Source organism: Sprattus sprattus (assembly GCF_963457725.1).
Source record: "Sprattus sprattus genome assembly, chromosome: 16".
Classification (NCBI taxonomy): domain Eukaryota; kingdom Metazoa; phylum Chordata; class Actinopteri; order Clupeiformes; family Clupeidae; genus Sprattus; species Sprattus sprattus.
Genome location: NC_137914.1, coordinates 11,438,715 through 11,461,636, shown reverse-complemented (window position 1 = coordinate 11,461,636; position 22,922 = coordinate 11,438,715). Strand labels below are relative to the sequence as shown.

At 41.0% G+C, this 22,922-nt stretch overlaps 3 protein-coding genes across 4 annotated transcripts; 2 read left to right on the top strand and 1 right to left on the bottom strand.

Annotated features, from left to right (window-relative positions):
- Positions 1-1,943: 1,943 nt before the first annotated feature.
- On the top strand, positions 1,944-9,541 carry racgap1 (Rac GTPase activating protein 1; the record flags this gene model as incomplete). Its single annotated transcript, XM_080854178.1, has 16 exons — positions 1,944-2,028; positions 2,123-2,325; positions 2,508-2,650; positions 3,075-3,144; positions 3,256-3,309; positions 3,393-3,470; positions 4,638-4,755; positions 4,968-5,119; positions 5,543-5,707; positions 6,316-6,411; positions 6,734-6,932; positions 7,625-7,730; positions 7,845-7,977; positions 8,267-8,399; positions 8,964-9,063; positions 9,466-9,541. The coding sequence occupies 16 exons, from the start codon at positions 1,944-1,946 to the stop codon at positions 9,539-9,541; spliced, it is 1,911 nt and encodes a 636-aa protein (XP_080710304.1).
- Positions 9,542-10,437: 896 nt separating this feature from the next.
- LOC308377445 (uncharacterized protein) lies at positions 10,438-19,471 on the bottom strand. 2 transcript variants are annotated; one of them, XM_080854103.1, is made up of 6 exons: positions 18,706-19,471; positions 18,389-18,543; positions 18,053-18,216; positions 12,986-13,092; positions 11,445-11,617; positions 10,438-11,281 (listed from the first exon to the last, which is right to left on the bottom strand). In XM_080854103.1, the coding sequence occupies exons 3-6, from the start codon at positions 18,055-18,057 to the stop codon at positions 11,003-11,005; spliced, it is 564 nt and encodes a 187-aa protein (XP_080710229.1). In that variant the 5' UTR covers positions 18,058-18,216; positions 18,389-18,543; positions 18,706-19,471; the 3' UTR covers positions 10,438-11,002. The 2 variants fall into 2 exon arrangements, with proteins under 2 accessions (XP_080710229.1, XP_080710228.1); XM_080854102.1 differs by lacking the exons at positions 18,053-18,216; positions 18,389-18,543; positions 18,706-19,471 and adding exons at positions 13,385-13,490; positions 14,395-14,518.
- Positions 15,145-22,908, top strand: bin2a (bridging integrator 2a). Its single transcript, XM_080854106.1, has 11 exons — positions 15,145-15,431; positions 16,167-16,247; positions 16,424-16,478; positions 16,739-16,833; positions 16,952-17,047; positions 17,152-17,259; positions 17,500-17,585; positions 17,802-17,877; positions 18,096-18,178; positions 18,404-18,502; positions 19,335-22,908. The coding sequence occupies exons 1-11, from the start codon at positions 15,330-15,332 to the stop codon at positions 19,846-19,848; spliced, it is 1,395 nt and encodes a 464-aa protein (XP_080710232.1). The 5' UTR covers positions 15,145-15,329; the 3' UTR covers positions 19,849-22,908.
- The last annotated feature ends 14 nt before the right edge of the window (positions 22,909-22,922 follow it).

Here is a 22,922-nt window from a genome sequence, read left to right as displayed (position 1 = left end):
ACTGGTTATGCTTCTACTTTGTCTCAGATTGTTTTGTCTGTTCATAATTGTTTCCCAACTCGTTGTGATAGTTGCCTATAACCTCTGCAAGGTACTGAACAGCTGACAACCATTATAACTCCCTTTTTAGTGTTGGTCATCTTAGTTGTGTGTGTTTATGTGTGTTGTGAGGGGTTATTTAATTGATTTAGATCCTAATAAGCAAATTACGTGTGTGACCATCCCACACAATCAATATTGTTCTGTGTGTTTCTATCTGCTTTTACATAGGCTATTTGTTTTAATCACTTTTTTTTTTCATTTCTAGATCATTGGCAGGGGGGCATTTTTCTATAGCTGCTGATGACCAGTGTTTAGTGTTTTAGGATTAAGTCAACTGGAGTTGAGGTGTTTTGGCTCTTTGCTGGTTCGTTTGTGTGTTTGTTTGTTTGAGTTTGGCCCCATTAATTGTAGGCATACGTATTCCTTCTCTGTCTATTCCAGAAGCTGAGAGCCTAATGTGGAGAGGCTGGTTTCTTCAGGTGGTGGTATTTCCTTTCCAGTGTGTCATCGTCATGTGGACATCACTGGTCTTGACCCTTCATGATTGTGGATGTGTGATTTGGGTTGGCTTATTTGATACCTCTTTTCCTTTAGCCTGCCTCTCCCTGGTCTTAATACTACTCCTAGCTCTGAATACTACTCCGGTCCCACTCTGATTTATGTGCAGATTGTGTGATTAATGGCTCTTTATTATTGTTTCTATTTTTTTGGTATTTTTGTAAATAAAATTATCTTAATGGGTGTAACCACGTCTCCTGCTTCTTGGTATAAGAAATGTGAATGCTTTTTGGGTTATTGATACTGAAGGCAAATATTCCCTTGTGTGAAATTTTCCAGGGTAGCGTATGGATCTTTTACATGGGTTAGTGCCCTACAAACAGTTAAATTATTTTAAAACATAGCATTTCATTATTTTGCCAGCACTGTGAATGGTTGAGGCATTATTATGACCGATGGTGATCTTCAACTCCTGGAGTAGATGAATCTGGACCGGTTCTGACGTTGACCTGCCGTAGTCCCGATCCGGCTAACAGTCAGCCTTTGTCTGAGAATAAACAACACTACCGTTTAGTCCTCGACCTTACTTGCTGTGTGCGCCCATTCATGATCCCAAGTCCCTCATGTCTGGCTCCGCCCATACGCGCTTCGTCATCTAGTTTACGACATTACATCTTCTTAATCATTGGCCCCCGGGAAAATTTGAAACGTAACTTTTTAAACCTTTCACAAACAGTGAAGTCTGTTGTTATTGCGATAACTCCGGCCATGGTAAGGCCAAACATTTGAAGTTCATGTGATAGTTGTTCCGGACCATAAAAGTTATTGCAACAAGATCCGATACTGCTTGGAGCTGAAAAATATGTAAGTCCCGAACTGGCTGGTATTTTTAACAGAAAACGTTCACTTGCTATAGTTACCCGTTAGCATTGGTGGCTAGCTAGCTTCCGTTCTCAGTAGCGTTATAAATGTACCAGATACGTGTACTATGGGGCCCAAGCTCAAAGGCATGATCTGATGTCGAAACCAAGTATTGCTGTTTAAATTTAGTGTGTTGAATTCGTTTATAAACTGTAATAATAACGTTGAGCCTTACTGTTGCATATCAACAACTGTTTTCAATTTGTGTTCGCAGTGTGTTAACGTTACCTAGCTGGCTTATACCTATACCGCTACACTTTTGTTAGCTATCGCTGTGGTGTAATAGTAGATAGAGTTAATAACGTGGCTGGGGCACCTTGCCCTGTAGCATGATGATAACCGTTACTGAGTTTGTTCAGCAGTGCGTTTCTTTCACTAGGTTAACTGAAACGTTATTTGCTGTTGCAATGTGAATTGTATAAGAACTGTTGTAGCAATGCATTCTAACGTTACGCCTGTCTGGGTTACTTGCATCAGAGACCATGGAGCATTCAGTGAGGAGTCTCCAAAGTCTCTTCCAGAACCTACGGGCTCAGGTGGACGTGCTCAGTGAAGGCGTTGAGCCGCGTAAGTAGTTAACTAACTTGCGTTACAGAGCAATCTTTCCAATACTTTGTCTTTAAATGTAGTCACTTACTGTCATTTTTTTTTTCTCGAACAGAGTTTATTCAAATGGCACTGAATTTCGAGGAGTGTAGACGCAAATGGTTGAAATTGGAGCAAGACTTCTGTTCATGTAAAGAGGTGCTGACCAAAGCGGAGACTGAGAGAGGTGCTCTGGAGGTGAAGCTCAAACACGCACGCAATCAAGTGGACGTTGAGATTCGTAGACGGCAGAAGGCAGAGGCGGACTGTGAGAAATTGGTAAGAGGGCCTTGAGACTTAGTTGACCTGTGTTATGACCAAAAGATGGTTTGTGAAATTAATTGAACAGAAAAAAACTACTGCAGATCTTTTAACATGATTGAAACCAACTCTATACGTAACAATTCGCCCTCTATGTAGAGATGTGGTTATATGTCCTTCATTCGTGTTTGGATCTACAGGACCGTCAAATACAGTTGATACAAGAGTTGCTGGTGTCAGAGGGCTCTAGCAACAGCATCCAGTTGAATGAAGAACAACGCTCTGCTTTGGCCTTTCTCAACATCCGAAACTCAGCTCCCTCCCACCTTAATACTAGCCGAAGGTAAGGACAATGGCATTTGTCAGTTTTACAGATGATATAGTGGTCAGTTGAATGGGAATCCTGTTATGGCTTCATTAAAATTAATCAAGACAGATTTCATATTCTGAGCTGTTTTTTTTCTGGGATTATAGTCTGAAGAGAGCCTCTCAGTCCATTGTATTTGTACTACCAGTCAGTGAGCAGATGTAGACAGTTTCATCATTTCATTTATGAAGATACCTCTCTCCAAGGGGTTTAGTGAAACTATAACTTTGATTTAGTATTTGAAGTTGTGTTGATAAAGTTGCCGACAAATGAGCAGGATGCCACACAGACCTTTGATAAGAACATATTATGACTATTCTGTTTGACAAGGTAAAAGCCATTTTTCCTGTGCACATGATCAGTTGATCAGGCTCAAGTTTCATTCCTTTCACCTCAACAGATTGACCACCATAGATGAGTCTGCTTCCATTTTGTCTGACATCAGCTTTGACAAGACTGATGACTCGATGGTAAGTCACTATTTTTCAGACGTGAATTAATTTTGTTATGGAGGCTAAATGTTCCATTGCTTGTTCGTGTACTTGTAAATCATTTTTCTCCAATTAATTTCGACACAACAGGACTGGGATTCCTCCTTGGTCAGAAATGTGCGTCTCAAGAAACGTCAAAAAAGAGTAAGTAGGACTATTTAAATCCTAATCGACGTATCTAGTTACTGTGAAATGTCATAAAAACTAATATTTGAACATAATTTCAGCGCTCTTCCAGAAACCACACAGACGGTCCTAATGCTGGTGCCAAGAAGACCCGCTCAACTGGACGCACCTCAGACAAGGTAAGGCAACTACAGTGCTTGAGAGCCTGTGACCTTGCTTGGTAATTTTTGAATTGGTCTTTGTGTTTGTTTTCAAAGCAAATTGGCTCTTCAGTGCTCTTTGTCCTTCCTCAGTTCCTATTCACATGTACATATTTCATTCATATTACTTTGGCTGTACAGTTTCAGTTGTTGTGTATGTTTAGATGGGTGGATATGGCTGGATAGAGATGTACTTGTCCCCATGGGGAAATTTGACTTGACTACAAGTTCGCTCAGATTGGAGATTTTTTTTCTTCTGTGTACTCTATAATGTCTTCTGTTTGCTGGTGCCCAAATGTGCAAACACAGCCTCTGTGACCCCTCCTTATGTTGGGCTACTAATTCTGATTGATACAGGCACAAAATTGTTCTTAAGCTGATTCAGTTTGCACCGCTGAACTCTATATTGTCTGACTAACAGCTTGTACGGAGCAAACAGAATATGGAATGGATTGCAGAGGATTCACTTAACCTGTTTCAATATGCATTGGTGAAAAATAGACCAATTTCAATTAAAATTGTAATCTTTCTGACCAATGATTTTCATTGCCGTCTGAACCAAATGCGTTAACTCTGTTTTTGATGACACAGGAAGGTTCCCAAACCATGCAGTCATACTCGATTACACGCCTTAAAACTGACTGATAATTCAGAATTATTGCAGTCAGCATTCCAGGTTGAAGTGCAAACCATGTAGACACCAAGATACTTAGAGGACTGAACTTGTGCAATTGGCTGATCATGTACTGTGATCAACTTTTTCAAAAGTAATATCCAGGTGTTTTTTATTATGATTAGAATATTTATTTTTTAATTAGGTTATTTGTGTCACACTTACCAACAAACTCCATTATTTTTAAGTAAACTGAACATAACAGAATCATCTGAGCATTTGAAACTATAATTCTGTGAATGCCTAGAGGAGCACTCGTTTCTGTACAGTGTTAAAAGAGCCGGTGAGCCGACGGCCTTGTGGAGCTCAGGTACTGATTGTTTGTAGCCGAGAGACTTGTTGACCATAACCGGCTGTGTTCTGCTTGTTAAAAATAAGTGATGCCACCTTAGAGTTGACATCTAGCTATGTTAAGTTTCTCAATTAAAAGATGCGGCTGTAGAGTGTTAAAAGATTGTCTTGCTTGACCATAGGGTAATGAGTCCTTGGTGACAATGACCACGGTGACGGTGCCCTGTAATGGAGGACCCATTGAGGCTGTTTCTACAATTGAAGCTGTACCCTACTGGACCCGCAGCAGGAGAAAGACAGGTAAAATGTCTCACTTCAATTAATTTAGCATGATGAAAACAAGAATGGGCTATATAGTCTAGTAGAGGTGATCATTCAGTGATGTGACCGAAACTGAGATTAGTCTGTGTCTGTTTTAGTTTTCATTACATAGACTGTTTCTAAAGGTGGTGTTTATAACGATTATTGATTATTAAGTAATCAATTGCTTTGTTCTATGTCTGATGCCTAAGCAGTACAGGACTGGGACACCGACTCCATCCAGTCCAATGATTCAGTGTTCAAGCAACCAAACCGGCCAGAGAGGCTCATTACCACCTCCACACAACCCAGCACTCCTACCAGCAATGGATGCCTGCGCCTGCATGAGTTTGTCTCCAAAACGGTAAAAGAGTTAGGAGAGCATGTGCTGTCACTTTCAGCATCAGCTGCCAGGTTTAACAACACAGTAGCTGAGTTTGCACTTAGAAAAAAAGAGTAAAAACCGTGTTTTGTGGAGTAGTGGTGATCCCTCCTGGATTTTACAGTGTTTAAAATTTAGCAGAGGACTACAATAGGAAACAATACCATAACATACCAAAATTCCGTTAGCATATTTTTGCTTGTGACTGGACTAGTTTCACTTCTAGCCCTTGGTATTGATCAATATTTGAGGTTTTATACATTCACATTTTTGTTGAAAAAGTGTGAACTAAATGTATGGTAATGATGATGGACACTCATCACACAGATGTGGGACCCCTGAAAAAGAAAAGTCATGGCTGTTTAAGTCTGAATCATGTGCCATTATTTTCGTTCTTGCAAACAGGTGATCAAACCTGAGTCCTGTGTGCCCTGTGGGAAGAGGATCAAGTTTGGGAAGATCTCTCTGAAGTGCAGAGACTGCCGTGTGGTGTCCCACCCTGAATGCCGTGAACGCTGCCCGCTGCCATGCATACCAACCATGGTTGGCACCCCTGTGAAGATTGGCGAGGTATGGTTGCATATGGGAGAGCAGATAACCGAGCCTTAGAGTAGAATTTTTTTATCAATAGACTCAATTGTTAAAACCCAGGGGAGCCTGGGACAGTAACTGATTACCAATTTTATCAGATAAGATTTTAGATATGTCTACTGACAAGAGGATACAGTGTTTTTGTAATGTCATGGCATGGTAAATTGTACATTATAATTGAAATTTGTGGGAAGATTGCGTGACCGAAGTAAGGCAGTCAGGCCACACAAAATCTCCGAAAATAAGCCCACATCGTACTAAGATTGGGTCTCTTGCTCATCCACAATTGATCTTGGCTCATCTTGTAAGCATAATATTAAAATACTCAACAAAGGTACTGCTACCATGGGAGTCGATAATCTTTACATCTGATGTAGAGCTCATTGTTGCTGTTGTGGTGTGACACCAGGCAGTGGTATTAGCCATCATCCCATGGCATGCTTTCATCGCTTCCTTGTGGAGATGTGTCAAAGCTATGTATCCAGTTGTTTAAGGGTCCACTTGTAATCTTTCCTCACTTTGGTTGTTTTTGTTGTGTTCTGTGTTCCACTCTGATGGTCCTCATTTTACTCCTCTTGTGTGATAAGGGCACTCTGGCTGACTATGTGTCCGGCTCTTCTCCCATGATCCCCTCGCTGGTGGTGCACTGTGTGAACGAGATCGAGCAGCGTGGCCTGAATGAGGTGAGAACTCTCCCAATGACCCAAGCATGACCTTACAGCGTGCTTGACTGACTTTCTAAACTGCTATCAAGTTTTTGCACCATGAGAACGGACCAATTAATCACCATGATTTTATCAGAGTTTCACATTGTTAAACAGGATTACAGGATTAAGACAGCTGTGTATTGCCATGATTGTAAGAATGTGGAGAATAAACTGGCGTTCAGCCTGTAAAGCAGCACAGCATGCTGTCTCTGAGTGGCTCAGCTGACTGTGAAAACATCTGCCAAATCCTCCCTCACATGTGTGAATCCTCCCTCTCTCTAACCCCCACCCCATGCAGGCTGGGCTTTACCGGCTGTCTGGAGCCGAGCGGACCGTCCGTGAGCTGAAGGAGAAGTTCCTGCGTGGGAAAGCTGTCCCCCTGCTCAGCAAGGTGGACGATATCCACGCCATCACAGGTCTTCTGAAGGACTTCCTGAGGAAGCTGCGGGAGCCACTGCTCACCTTCCGGCTCAACCGGACCTTCATGGATGCTGCAGGTGGGTGCCAGAGTTGAGGACAAGCCAACTTTCCAACTTTGATCAGGCCATGTATTATGTGACTGGTATTTTTGTGCCTATATGATCGGGTCATATATTTTGTGAGACTGGTAACTTGAACAATACACTGACCCTCCGTCATTGAATGGTAATGCTAAAGAAATTAAAATAATCTCCACAGCATTAATCATACATTAACTTGCATGTGTTGAGTGTTCAAATAGTATTTCAAGAATAAGTACCTGTTGTGTTTCAAACTGAGTTACTTTATAGTTATAATGGTATTAAAGATGTCGTCTTCAAAGTACTCTGACGACAGTTTGTATTGTCTCTGCATCTTGATTCCATTTGACATTGGTTACATTTTTAGACAACGGCACAAATGGAACTTATATGAATGTAGAAAAAGATTGAGGGACAACCTTTGTACTGTTTCTTTGTTATTTTTGGTCTGGAAACTGGCTCTAATGGTTTTAAACAACATAAACCTCACCTTTTAAAAATTGTATTTTACTGTGTTAAATCAATACTGATGTGCTTACACCTGTTAGTCACTTGTACGAAACACTTAGGTTCACTCACGTTTATGGCTCTTGGCTCACATCCATCAGGCTGAATTCTTCCAAAACTTCCATGCACATTCATATTACAGGTAAGACTTTAACGAACAATCCTTTCTTCCCTTTGCTCAGAGGTGAGCGACGATGACAACAGCATTGCCCTGATGTACCAGACCATCAGTGACCTGCCTCAGCCCAACCGTGACACTCTGGCCTTCCTGATCATTCACCTGCAGAGGTCAGGGACATCACCGTGCTTTCTGTGCTTAGAGATGATGTGTGCTGTTCTCAATTACATCTACGTCTTTCTGTTTTTGTTATACCGACCGTCTGCATTTCTTCTCATTGTCAGAGTTTCCCAGAGTTCTGACACAAGGATGAACGTCACTAATCTTGCACGGGTGTTTGGACCCACGATTGTGGGTCATGCAGTGGCTGACCCTGACCCAATGACGATCCTTAATGACACCAAACGCCAGCCAATGGTATGATGACTAGCACAGTTACTACACAGTTTTCCTTTTTAAAAAGAGCTCTAATGAATACAACTGTGTGTTGATCAACGATGGCATCATCCACAATGCCCTTCATTAGAAGCAAGCCCTAAGGCAGAGAAATTGTGTTTCTCTAAGGCCTCATTTTCTCATGAAATGTCTTTTGCTTTGAGGTTATAAGATGAGGTAGACTATTTATTTAATGTGGCTTTGAAATGAAAATGGATGAGGCAATAGTCAGAAATCCTCTGATAATTTGGTTTCTCCTGCGCGGCAATAGGTGGTGGAGCGCCTGCTGGCTCTCCCGACTGAGTACTGGAGCCAGTACATGATGGCAGAGAATGACCAGAACCATCCTGATCACATGGTCTTCGAGAACACAAACTGCTATGCCACCCCAGACCACCACAAAGGTGAGTAGGCATGCTGGTCAGCTCTTCAAACCAAGTGGAGAACAATCCTACAGAAATCTGCATACTTCCTGGCTCTAAAGAAAAAGGGTTTGTGCTAAATCAGAAAAAATAACACTAGAAGCAAATTTAGGCAAACCTTGTGTTAAAATATACTTATTTATTGTCTTTTGTAACAACATGGTTGTCTTGCAATGGAAAAAATTCATGTTGCTACAAATTTGCCAAAGCAAAAATAATATGGACAACATCAGTGTCGCTTACTTCAAGGGTCATCGACACTGTTGCTTGCCTCATGTGTCACATCCAGACTCTGAAAATATTCTCTTAGAGATCATCTTGTGAGTTATCACAAATGTTATAGTTTACTGTAATATAGCCTACTTTAAATGCCTCAAACCCATTCACTCCCATTAAGAAGAAATGCACTCAAATAGCGCCATCCACTGGCTTAGGTTTGGACAAGCATAAGAAGATATGACTTTGTACAGTAGAAATTCATCATACCAGCAGATGGCCGAATGACTCAGTAGGCGTCTTTCACCAACTCTTTTCAACTCTCCGCAGTGAGTATGTTGGGACCAATCACCACTCCTGAACACCAGATAAGCAAGACTCCATCCTCCAGCTCCCTGTCCAGCCGAGTGATGAACAAGATTACTCCCAAGTAAGTGAACAATCCTCTGGTGTTGGTCAGAGCTCCAAAGCCCTGGACCTCAGCATGGTGGAGGCTGCATGTACAGATGTACAAGTAGATGTTTAACTTGCTAGCCAGTGGCTCCATGCATGATGTATATGTAGTGAGTGCCTAACTTGGAGTTTAACAGTACCTGTTCCTGAGTCATGTGTACATAGTGTTATCTTTGAATTGTTTGAGATCTTGGTTAATTTTATGCCAAGTCCTAGGCTCTTTCTGACCTTGAAACTCCTGACCAAAGTCTAGTTTTTTTTTTTGTAGTCTAGTGTTAAAAACTCCACCTAAGCATTTCATTTCAACTCTGCCGCGCAGACAAGTTTTTGTCTGTGTTGTGACTTGTGCTCCTTTTAATAATTGTTTTCAATTTTGCAGGTTTGGAAGCAAGAGTAAATCAGCAGTGGGCTTCAACCGCCAGGGAAATTTCTTCGCCTCTCCACTCCTGAAGTAGTCCAAGTGCAACTATTGAGCTTAACCTACAAATGCTAGATACTGGCTGCCATTTTCAGGCAATAGCTTTTATATTTACTATTGCACTGCCCTATGTAGTGTTTCAGCTTTGCTTTGCTTTTTTGTTTTATTATTGTCATTTCTTCTTTCAATGTATCAAAGTAGATTGTTTATTGTTTTTATGTATATAGTAGGTTTTATATATGTTTGGTCCTAGAACATTTTGAATCAACCAAAGGGAAGCTGCCAATGAAGAACCATCTTTAGTGTCCCATACAATGTCAGCCAGTCAATCATGGGGTGTCTGTCATCAAGATACTCCAACAGGTTGACTGCTGTGCTATGGTGCATAGGGACAGTGGGAAAGGACAGTTATTGGATTTGTAGAGTTTTGCAGGATTGCTCTGTATTTATCTACACCTTTGGCTGTGTTGTATTTGACAAGGTAAATCTGTATAGTCCAACCTCGATTCTTGGCATTTGAAGGACATCCAATGATTTATTTAAGTTTTATAAGAAAAAAAAAAGTATTTCCTCATTTTTACTTATTTGAACCTATTACATGCCCTGTCTTTTTGCATGTTCTTATTTCTGTCGTGTTATTTGTAATGGTCCTTTAGTCACAGCTTTTTACCCTCTTAAAGGTTCATGTCCCCTCATTTCAGACCACATTTCAACTCAATTTAGAAAAAATGAAAATATCGATTTTGTTACGCAAATGCCTGTGAAAAAGCACTTCTCCAAATGGGCAATACAAATCTTATAAATGAATTAGTTTATTTCTGAACATCTCCTGCTGCTTGACTTGTGAGGTATTCTGGATCAAGTCTTGAATTGTACAATTTTAAGTTCACTATGCAAAGTCAACCATATTTAATGAAATACACTTGGACTTAATGTGATCAGTTTGCCAGTGTTTTTTTTATTATACATGTGTTTGTGTGATCTTAACAGTGCTGCTTGGCTTCACCGGACTTGTTTAAAAAAAAAAAAAAAATAGCATTTTAAAAGAATGACAACCACTTACCACTTTTGAGTTATCAATACAACTTGTGTGTTTTGTAAAAAATACATTAATTCACAGCAGGGAAGCCATGTGTGTTTATCTGCCTTTATTAGAATCTGTAAATTTACAGCAAGTAGTGTATGCTTTCTCACTGCAAACGCCCAAAAGGCTCATTTCAGCCTGTAAACAAATACAGAAGGAACAGTCTCAAGTCCAAGCTGCTGTTATAGCAGCAGTTAACTTGCATTAGTAATTTTGCACCTCAAACTTTTCTGTTCCAATCTGATCTTTTACACAAACAGATTTGGGAGGTAGTGTGTCTTCATGCTGTACATACAAGTTTTCAAATTGACATTGTCCATCAGAATAATTTCGTAACACAAGCTGAGAGTGCTAGTTAAAAAAAAAAAAAAAAAAACACCAGTTATCTCACTGGCACCATTAGGAATGCTTCTCTTAGAACTTTGGCCAGGGCCAGAGGCGGGGAGTGTTCTGAATGTAGTTCTGGTAGGCTGGATCAGCACCCCACTTCTTCATACCCTGTTTCTCCAGCATGGGAATCCCACTCACGTAGCGCAAAAGGAACCAGAGGAACAAAGGAGACACCACGCTCAGGTACTGCGGGCCACGCATGACTGATGACGCTGACAGGAATAAGCCAGACCACTGTAGGATCTCCCCTAGGTAGTTTGGGTGTCGGCTGTAGGCCCACAGGCCACTCTGGATGAACTTGCCCTGGTAGATGAAAGATAAGTTCAGGTTTGATAAATGCATGCTAAAGGTTTATAATAACATGGTCTTGATGAGCTGGTGTTTATTACAATTACCAGAAAATGAAACTTCAAAAACACCAGTGTACGTCTGCATTATTGGCAAAAATCCTCGGGAAATAACTTACAGTATTATCAGGGTCTCGTTTGAAGTTCCACTTCTGCTGGTCTGCAATGGCTTCTGTAGCAAACCCGAGCCCCCAGATGCCCCAGCCGACGTAGTCAGTTGGCCCCAGGGGCACATCACGCTTCTCACTGTTAAGGATGAGTGTGGGCAGGAGGGTGATGAAGACCCAGAGAGCTGTGCAATAGAGGAGCATAAACACCAGTAAGCACACAGCATGGCCACCCGCATTCATTGATGGAAGGCACTGCTCAAATGACCCATGGCAAAAACTCAAACCATGTTGGGCTTCACAGCCTCCTTATGCTGCCTTCATTTGGATGAATACTGTACAAGTACCAAAATATCAGTTTGTGTTCGCAGTAAATGTTTCAATACTGTTTGCTCTCCCTCATCTGCTGTTCGGTCAAGCCATTGATAAAATAATGTTTCTTAACAAAGCTATATATAATGGTCAGACTTTACCTGAGCCACCGTGCCACTGTAAAAGCTTGACCCCTTGCCGTGTCAGGGATTCATCCCTGCCGTGACCCGGATTCGAACCGGGGTTGCTGCGGCCACAACACAGAGTACTAACCACTATACGATCACGGCGAGCTACTAGGGCACTTGGGAAGAGCCCATAGGGATGATGCTCTCACTCATCCCACATCCACTTCCTAGGATATTTAAACCCTCCTTACCTATTTACTACTAAATGTGTCTGGTGTAGCAAAAGGCCTATCCAACTTGACTATAGTAATGCTGCACCTTTAGGCCACGCCCACCTGTGCAGTAAACGTCCACTCAACCAGTCGAATTGAAAAAAAGGCTTTGGAGGAGTAAACAAGCATGATCACATGATCATGAACATAGATCTCCTCAAACTTAGCATTCAGACTGAAATGACTGCAGAGAGAGATGGGTTGGAGAGGGGTTTGACTTTAAAATGTACATTCGTTCCCACCACCCATTTTGATTGGTCACACGACCGTGGTGCACTTAGCGGCATGCTAGTTTTCCTCGGTGCCGAAAATGCTGCACGCTTTACATCCTACCTATTCTCCTCCTTTTGGCTAGTAGCTCTAAGATCACATTACCCCCTTCCATAGGGGGTTTCAGTGGACATCACTCACACGCAATCTCTGCTATAGGCATCCCATACATGCCCGTAAGATGCTATTTTTTATCTTGTGCGCACAAGTTATTATCTTGTACACACAAGATAAAAAGTATCATCTTACGAGACTTTAGGGGCTCAGTACAAACAAGTGAAACACCATATAAAATGAAGATGCACCAATCTAATGATATAACTGGCAGGTAGAAAAACGGGCAAAAGAAGTCTGGTACAGATTAAATCCGTACCTTTAGAGGGGACATAATTACTTGATATGGTGTTCTGTCAGCAGTTAGTTTTATAAATGTTCTAAATAGAGTGTAGGCCTACTCGTCAAGCATATTGCAGTTCCTATACTGCAAATTGACATACTAGTACATACTAGGTAGACTCTGGGTAGAGTTGCAGTATAACTATAGAGGAAATGAACAACTCAAATAGCCTACCTTGCACAGTCCAGTACACAAAAAATGTCCCAGGGCTCTCTCTGACACCATTGAACCTGCGGTCTTGTCCCTCCTTCAGAATCCTCAGGAAGAGGAAAGTTCCAAGCCTGTTCAGTGAAGTCAGTTAAATCACTCATTGTCAGCATTGCCCTACTGATTAACCAAATTCCTTAATGGAATTCATTAATAGAAGGTCTGTCAAATGCAGTTGCTCTTAGTAACCCTGCGTTGAGCCTTTGGCGTGCTATTGAAATTGCTTTCAAATAGAAAAGTTATGTGTGTGGGTGTGTGTGTGTGTGTGTATGTGTGTGTGTGTATGTGTGTGGGGGGTTGTCCTATCACATATTCTGACTCTATGGTCCTTACACAGGTGTCTCTGACACACATTATCAGACATACCTCAGTCCCCATGCAGTAACCAGGCCTGTCTGTATGTTCTGCCGCAGGTGTCCAGTCCCTCCCCAGATGCGACTCAGGTGAGCCAGCGCAACAAATGTGCCAGACCCTAAAATGAAAAACATTTAATATAATTTTTATTAGATCTAATTGTGTGCCAGCCAGGGTGTGTACCCTTTGCTGACCGAGGCGTGTTCAATGAATATTTTACTTGGTTATTGGTTCCAAAGTTCAAAGGAACACTTTCAGACGTTAAGAGGAGAGTTCTTAGGAGTGAAAGGAGCGACAAGGACGCACACATTTAAGGTCGTAGTAACTTCATGATTAAAACTACTGGAAAGAGATGCCAATAGCGTTTTGACAGGTAAGCATCGATATCTGTCACATTCAAATTATTCAAAACAAGCAATCACCGTTGACTGCTGTTAAAACTACTACATATGTAGTATTTTTGAGAAAGTAACATCGAACCTTGACACTATGCACACGTAAATGTATTTGTGTTAACAATACCAACACTGTAACATTCACTCACTGCAGATGAGATAGCGGAGTTGTGCAGAGTTTGCAACAAACTAGTCTCATGCCACTTTAGGAACGCTAAACAAATGTTCGTGTAAGCTACTGTTGCTACAGCCTGCATGGGGACAAAACTATAGTGTAAGCTAACTACTCTTAATAGTTAACACTCAAGAAACGCACCCAAAATGTGTATCAATCTGTCTGTAGTGTGTAGTCCAACAGTAACCTACTCTAAGGGGGGCGGAGGCGCAGTGTTTCACAACAAGCTGCGCACTCGTAATGCGTTGGAGTAAAACGGACTCATTTCATAACCAGACAGTGTATAGCACGTTTAACCTAACGTATTACAAACGTAGCCTAAACTTATTTTTGCCTATATGCAGCCTACTTGCCGAACAACCGACACAATACTAGTTATATGTTACAAACAAACTTATACCATTATGTAGCCTAATAGAAGAAGTACACACCAGTCCGGTAAAACAGCCTACCTGCTAAATCGTAAAACTTTTCAGTTTTAAATACTGAGGCAAGTGCCCACCCAACCCATTGAATTCCTAGGTCAGTGACAGCACATTTTGCTAACGTGCTGCCCATGGTCATGTCTAGAAGGTCCAGAAGTATCGGCGAAATCAAAGTGAAATCGAACATTAGCCCTGACCCTTTTGACAAGACGCCAGCTCAAAGTTCACGTATTGGGAGTGGCTTAGAAATAAGATGAATTATCGCAAGGTAGAGTGGGAAATGTAGTAAATAACGATTTGCTAGCAGCAGGGCTACAGTGAATGATCTGAATTTGATTGTTTTAGTTATTTTCACAGTATCATCTTCGTCTGAGGAATGAATCTGTTTCACCATAGCATTGTCTTATTACTTATAATAAGAACGTTAATATGGGTTGTGCATACACCCAAATTACTGGTTAGAGGGAGGACCAATCTGACACAAGCACCAAGCAGTACAATAGTTTAACTTTTGTCTAGCCCATACCAATAACTCACTACTAGAAAGTAGGCTACACTACTCATTACAGTAGCTCGTTAGTCTGGTTAACACTTGATCATATGTGATTTTGCTACAGTTATTTCCTCATGATCATGTTACTTCAGACTAGTGAATATGTTTCACCATAAGTTTATCTAATTAAAAAAGCTGAATATTAAAAAAAAAGATATAATGGCTGTGTCCATGCATACAAACTATTGGTTAGAGGGAGGATCAATCTGACTTCAGCACCAGGCAGTAAAATAGTTTATTGCTCTCTAGCCTATATGAATTACTCACAGGAACATCCTGGGTCCAAACATCATATGAGTCAAACGAGATAATACCGGTAGAAAGAAAGCTGTACACATACCAACTGACATTACATTTTCAAATTACAGAACATTTCTCTGATAAGGCAACGGACAGAAAGACTAACTTTATGGATTCAGTTAAAACAAGTGAGAGTGCTGCCACAAGTCCAAAGGGAGCTGGAGTCTTTGCTAAACGGGTTCAGCGGCAATTAAGCAGAGCTCAAGAGAAGGTAAGGCTTCAAGTCTTTCAATGGTTTGCTTTCTAACTTACATAACTCAACTGATTTCTACTATTCTTAAAGTCAATACTTGCTCTTGGAACAAGGCTCTAAATCCCCTGGGTTTATGGACCCTTATATTCCCAGACAATTATTGCTCTCAGTGCTCTCAACAAGGCTGTAAGCTGAAATGAAACTAATTTAGAAATTATGACCAGTGAGAATCTAGAGATGGGGAATAACATGAACACTTTCTGCTGGTAATGTAATTCTCATTGGTTCATAACACTACATGTACTTTTGTGTGAACACACTTGATCTGCTTCTAGCAGAAGGACAAGTTTATTGGGACAATAATTGCTGATCCCCAAATAAACACAAACCCAGTACTGGCTCTTTATCGTCAAACTCCACACAGTTTTTTTTTTCAACTGGTACGAGGATTTGTGTTAGGCTAGTAGTAGGGTTCAGCAATTTAATTATTTCTCCAAAGCACTGTGGTGCATTACAAAATATACTTGTATCTCCCCTTTATTAATTACACAAGCAAATAGTTTGGAAGGTGGCAAGATGCTATCCTTTCTTTTGAAGAACCTGATCCTGTGGACATATCACTCCATATCACATCACAGATACTCAGATATCTGTATGAATGCAAACTACCAAGCTCTTATGAAAATGACTGTTTCTGAAGAGAACCATTTCTGTGTGATGTTTTGAAGGCATTTCATTTGTGGTGTATCTCAGGTCTTACAGAAGTTTGGGAAGACTGACGAATCCAAAGATGAAGAATTTTCATTTTACGTTCAAGATCTAAATGACCAGCAGGTATCACAAGCAATGAACGGAAATATTTGTCTAATGAATTTATGATATTTAGCAGTGAAAGATAATGAGTGTGAATAATGGTTATGATACTGAGAAATAGGTGTTTGATTTTCTTAGTTTGAATGTAAAATACACCCTTTCTGCCTTCGGTTGAAATATTTTGTTTAATTTTTCAGAATGATGGAAGTAGGATATACAAAGACCTCAAGGCTTATTACAATGCTGTCAAAGGTATTTATATATAATTTTACAGCAAACTAAATATACTCCAATTATTCCACTTCATTTTTCTGGTCATCTACTAGAATATTTTACAGAAAGTACATAAACATGTACAACCCTTTGTTGTAATATGTTAAAGTAATTTAAATTGCTTTATCAACAGGCACTTATTATTACAAATTAAAACTAACAGTCATCTTCACAGCCTGGTTTTGAATGTTTTCTATGAAAAATATTTGGACTGTTTCCAAAGTGTCCTGTTATTACAGTCATGAGAGAGGCCTCCAAACGGCTCTCCCACTCTCTCTTTGATGCTTTTGAATCTGACTGGAATGGACTGGACGATCTGGGAGTCATTGTGGAGGTCTGTCACAAATTACACTTTTAAACCAATTATTTTGTGTCTTTGAATGACTTCTCAAAGATAAACCAACAAACAGGAGCTCATAAGATGAAACAAACTCATATTTTCTGTCCAAAAGGGAGAAGATCTTTTATGGAATGACTACGAAGCAAAAATCTTAGACCAAGCTGTGCACACCATGGACGCCTACATAAAACAGTTTCCAGATGTCAAGGTAAAAAAAAAGATAAGCACTCATACTGTACAAACAACACTTCTCTTTTTTATGTCCAGCTCTTTTAATGACCTCTATGCTGCCAACTTCCTGCATGCCTGTAGGAGAAAGTGGCCAAACGCAACAGGAAGCTAGTGGACTATGATTCGTCACGCCGCCACCTAGAGGCGCTGCAGAATGCCAAAAAGCAAGATGAGGTCAAGACAGCCAAGGTACTGAGGAAAAGAAGGGAACCACACATCTATACTGAAGACCTGAGGGACTGAAACGTCACTGTACATTTGTACATTGAATATTTGAGTCATCTTGGTGTCATTGCACCTTTTAATAGTAAATGTAATATGTCAGCTCTGAGACTTAATATGGCCAAGCAGCAATATGGTAGAGCTGTCATTTTAGCAGAAGGAAATGGGGGAGTGGTCTGATTCATAATGACATTTTGCCCTGGCCAGGCTGAAGAAGAGTTGCAGACAACCAAGGATATCTATGAGGATCTTAACCAGGAACTTAAAGAAGAGCTGCCTGTCCTTTTTGGGAGGTGAGATTTTCAAGGTCCATGCTTTAATGGCATACTTAGCACACTGTTCCCACTTAATATGAATTTGACCTTACCACACAAGTGCAAGTTTCTTTGGTGAGGTTAAACATATATAACATTAGGGCAAAGTACCGACTAATGGCAGACTAATAAATTAATATGAATAGTGCAACATGGAGAAATCATTGAAAATGATTGTTTTCCCCCCACATCAAGCCGCATTGGATGCTATGTGACAGTATTTCAAGCCATTTCCAACCTGAGGGACATCTTGTATAAAGAACTGAGCACGGTAAATTCAGTTTAAGTTAATTCCTCCACACATTCAGTGCATGATATAGCATACTTGTTGTAGAGGTGTATAAAATGCTTACATACTACGTATGTATTCAGAAAAATTGAGTACATTCAGTGTCATTTTTCGAGAGAACAACTAGAAAAATAAGTACTGTGAAAACAAATTTTACCTCATTCAGTCACCCATGATCTGGTTATACATATTCTTCTTAGATGAACCATGATTTCCAAGATGTTCTCACTGATGTGAAAGCTCAGCATCCAGACAAAGTGTTTGTTATCAACAACCTCCAGCGGTATGTCAGCACCTACATCATTTTACCTGTTGATGGAACTGTTTGATTGAAGGTATATAGGTTAGCAAAATATTGATGTACTTCTCTGTAATAGTACTCCACTGATCTGTGCTGCTCCAAAAATGTTAAGAGACCTCCAAGTTGCGATCCCGATCTTTCACAAACCCTTAAATTAATCTGATCAGATCAAATATCAATACCAGCACTAACCTTCTCTGTCTTCAGCTCTGCATCACTGAAGAGGAGATCACTGATTTCACCAAGGGCATGGAGGGCCAGCTTCTCAGAGCTCCAGTCAAACATCAGTCCTAGAGGCTCCCTTCGGTAAGGTTAACTGCGAAGGTTAAGCCAAGTGCAATGGTTACCTGCATAAATAGAAGGTTTTGTCTTAATGGGAGCATCATTAAACTGCCTGCATGTAGACATCATGATTTAAATGTCTTTCACATCAGTATGATAGTACAGTACATTATGAGAGGCTTCATAGGGGCCTATTATACAGCTTGTTTAAGGCGGGAGTGTTGCACCTTTTTTCCGCCTCGCAGAAGGTACAAACAGGGAATGGTAGGGGCATTGTTGTCCCGGCAGCAGAGGTAGTCACAGGGCCGGATATTGATGTCTGTGTAAAAGAGAGGGCCAGCATGGCGGAAAAGGGGGTAACACAGCCTAGCAGCGAACCAAAAATGAAGCATATAATGTAATGCGGTGCGAAAAGTTCTGCACACAGTTAAACACTTTATCCGACTCGCCTTAAGTTAACAGCCTGCCCGCAGAGCAAACTTGCAAATAATGTCTGATTGGTAAATTAATCTGACATTGATATTGTAACCTAGAAATATAGAAATAATCAAACATTTTTAATAAACATCCACACATTTACAAAGTTTGATTTGTGTTCCCCGTTTAAAAAATAGGTTGTGACTGTGAATCTGGTCAACCACGTAAGATGCATTGTTGTGGTCTCCCATCCCCAGTTGAAATGAACCATGATAGGTCCAGAACACCGGAACACCAGCATGCTAAAGCACATGCAGGGCCAGCATTATGCCTCCTCTGTTATTGAGGGGTCTTCTTGGCGGCAGTATATCAGGATCTCTGTTTAAAAAGGGGCTATGGTTTACCTGTGCAATATATTGTTGGGCTATTTTCCCTACAGAAGGAGAAATCCAACTAGCCCACTGAGGAGTGTACATAGACCTTCACTGGAAGTGTACAGTGAAACTGTACCCCAGCCTACTCCAGACCCACAAGTGGAGACCATCCCTGAAGTCAGGGACGTCGAGGTGAGCTCAACCTGCTCTGAGCAGCCACCGGCAGAGGAGTTAAACGGAGCACCTGGTGCCGATGAGGGGGGTGAAAAGGCGGAAAAAGAAGAGGAGAAACCACAAGAAGACAAACAAGGCGAGCCAGATCTGACTTTGGAGTCTGCTGATCCAGGTAAAGGGGAAACTGAAGAGAGCCCAGTGCCGGCAGACAACAAACCAGCTGAGGCAAAGGCAGAAGAAGAAGCACTGGTGAACAACCCTGACAGCAGCGAGATACTGGAGAATGGAGAGGCATCTGACAGTCAGAATGCTGGGGTCAACTGCTCATCCTCACATGGCAAAGTGAGTCAGAGTTTCCTTTTGAATGGCTCCCTGATCTGCACCAATGAGTGTCAATCTGTATGATTGTGGTACACTGTAGTACACTGTAAAAAGTGAGGTAAACATTGTTGCAGTCCAGTCGCTGTGTGTCTGTTGATGGTTATTTCTGGTGGCGTTGTAGCGTGTTCCTTTACTGCTCAGTAAAGATGTGTGTGTTTCTAATGTAAGGGGGCAGCAGCAGCTGAGGAATCTGGTCTTGACAGGGAGACAGTGATGTGAAACCTAATACTGTACACAGGAAAGTAAGTCTGGAATTAACTTGTTTAACCACACATACCGTTACAATAGCCATTTGAAACAAGATATGTTGGTTTTCTTTCACTGAAAATGATAATATACATGCCACATCTTTACTTGAGTGTTTCACCACAATGCTTTTTCTTGATAGGGAACATTCCATGGAAGGGTCAGAAGATCATAACAGAACCTTCCATCAAGACATGGGATGTCTGGCATGCAGTTTGCCCAGATAAACACAGCCATATCTATGCTTTTGTCTCACAGATCATTTAAATGAAAAGGGAACACAGTTGCTGTTTAAAAATGGCAGATTGGTATTGCCTGATTCTTGATATATTCCTTATATAATGAATCTGAATATTTCGGCTCAACTTGTATAGCCTACCAATTTATATAGTCCAGGTATAGTGAAATCCTGCAGTCCTAGTGTTTTATGTGCAATCATTGAAAGGCATATACTGTAACTTTAGCTTTTAAAGCCTTATGTAAAAAAGAGACTACATTCAAATCTGCAAATCATATTTTCTGGAAAGCAACAATTTTACAGGTTTTTTTCAAAGCAAGGAAAATAAATTAACAATACAAAACACGTGTGTGCCTCATCTTGACTGTGTTTTCGATGTCCTGCTGAGACTACACGTTGTGATGTCACCCCTCATATGGCGCCCTGCAGGAACAACCCGCCTAACAAGGTGGCATCCTGTCTACTACGTTCAACTTCTGGCTTCGTGAATCACCATTGTTTAATTTGTAGGGAGAGAGCGCTAAAGGAAAATACACACGAATGCGCGGTAACCCAGAAGTCCCTGGCGTTGGAGTGGTTCCTTATTTCCTTCGAGCTGTTCATGTTGATTTAGATATCGTTATTGAGTTGCTGCTCTTTCCGAATCTGAACGTTTACTGTTGGAACGTAAGTAGTCTATGTGCTGCCACAGCTGTTGGAATGATATGGTTCTTGATTTCAAGGGTTTAACATCGTAGCCTATTCAGTTTGGGTAATCATAGAGTAAGGCTACCTACGCAGGATCGCTGACATCCACCAGGCCGCCTTAAGACATTGTATTGCATTTCATTTCACTCTTTCTGTGTAACAAGGGCGGTAGGTAAGACTTCAGACAGGAGTTAACTGTAGCTTTTGATGTGTATTTCTTTGTCTCTGGTAGGCCTGAGTTGGCTAAACTTTCATCAGGGAAAGGAAATGTTTAAAATATAATCTCTGTGTAGTCCCTAACGATTGAAAATTGAGGTTTGAGAGTTGCAGTAACTTCGACCGAAGACTGCATGTGATGCGTTCCAGGGGCTTTGTTTTCAGGAAGTAAGAAACGTGACTAATCCGTTCGACATCTGATTCTGACATTTGATTAGCATGCGTGATGAAGTAAGACCATATTATGGCAAAATACTTTATTTTTTTTTAACTCTTCAGTTATAGTTTAGATCACTTCGTAAGTCATGTGCTACCCGTAAACGAATAACAAAAGTGTTGCGTTTTTTGAATGTCTGTTAGCGGTTCGAGCATACATTTTGTAGCCTACCTCTGAACAATGAAGGTAGCCAAAATCATATGGAATCCAGGCCAACTACTGACTCCATGAATGGCTTTCACTACCGACTTGTTTTGTTCGGTTCCGACATTTTAAACCGCACCAGAAGGAGCTTCAAATGTGATGCATTAATGTATAATATTTGTAACTTTTCTTTTAGCGTAAGTTACGATCAAAGGAAAATCAATCATGGCAAGCGTTGCACCCATGACAGGTATGTTGTGTTTATTGATCTACCGCCGTTTTGTTCTCATTTGAAAACACAACATTACATGTCTCCTCAGCATGGACAAAACGCCTTTTGTGAGCCTGTTTTAGTATTGGTCTTTTTATGACATCACCATCACCATCACCTGTTGCAGGGCTTCAAATTGGGCCCTGCAACAGGTGACCCCATCACCACCCAATCCAACCCCAAACTTTCACAGACCGTGTGTACAACATAAGTGTTTATATTTATGGTTTACCTTTCTAGGGTAGTTTCCCAGTTAAAACAAAGGCGTCTCTGGCTGAACAGTTCATAATACTGGCAGTATTTCTGGCTGAACAGGTCATAATCTGCTTAGTGCGTCACAATGTTGCACAGATTCTGAATGAGTTAGTAAATAATTCGAATCCACAAGTGTAGGCAATCTTGGCCTACCAGCTTTGTGGTGACAGCATGCTATGTTTTATGTCACCAGCAGCATCTGTGGAACCAACAACAGTCTCTTCAAACCAGCCAGAGTCTGCTGTCATCGGAGGTAATTTATGTTTCTTGAACTTGAACAGTGCTAGCGCTCTCCCTCAAATGTGAGCCACAAAAGGTCTCTTAATACTACCCTGAATTCACAGAAGGATGAGTGGTCATCTTTAATACTTTGTCAATGAACTAGCACATTTAGATATGTCAATGTAAACCAGTAACAGAAAAACAATGACCAATGTAACTGCTTAGTCCTTTCTGAACTTTTTCCAGTTCATGATCATTCTTTTAGACGTTTAGTGTTAAAAGTTGGCTGGCATTTATTTTTTAATCTTAAAACCTGAGCTGCAACTTCTAGTGTGAGGTTATATTGGTAGACTTCTCCACTAGGGTCATGTGTTTGGGTTCAGTTAATCATTGTGAATGTGTTTGTCTTGGCAAATCAACATGCGTTTCTTAATTTGCTTGTAGTTGTTGTGGTCTTGGTGCTGCTGACTGTAGCTGCGGGAGCTTTCCTGCTGTACCGATACCTTTGCCATAATAAAGGGGCCTACAGGACGACAGGCGAGCCTGCGCCTGGAGAGGATCCGGACCAGGTGTACAATGACACCGTGGCACCCATCAAGAAG

Coding starts and splice junctions, on each gene's coding strand:
- LOC308377445 (XM_080854102.1), bottom strand. CDS start 14,506: ATGACCATGGGCAGCACGTTAGCAAAATGTGCTGTCACTGACCTAGGA. Junction 13,093..13,384: donor GTTACTGCATGGGGACTGAG/GTATGTCTGATA, acceptor TTCACTGAACAG/GCTTGGAACTTTCCTCTTCC. Junction 11,618..12,985: donor TGTGTACTGGACTGTGCAAG/GTAGGCTATTTG, acceptor TCTATTGCACAG/CTCTCTGGGTCTTCATCACC.
- bin2a (XM_080854106.1), top strand. CDS start 15,330: ATGGATTCAGTTAAAACAAGTGAGAGTGCTGCCACAAGTCCAAAGGGA. Junction 16,479..16,738: donor TTATTACAATGCTGTCAAAG/GTATTTATATAT, acceptor CTGTTATTACAG/TCATGAGAGAGGCCTCCAAA. Junction 18,179..18,403: donor GTTATCAACAACCTCCAGCG/GTATGTCAGCAC, acceptor CTCTGTCTTCAG/CTCTGCATCACTGAAGAGGA.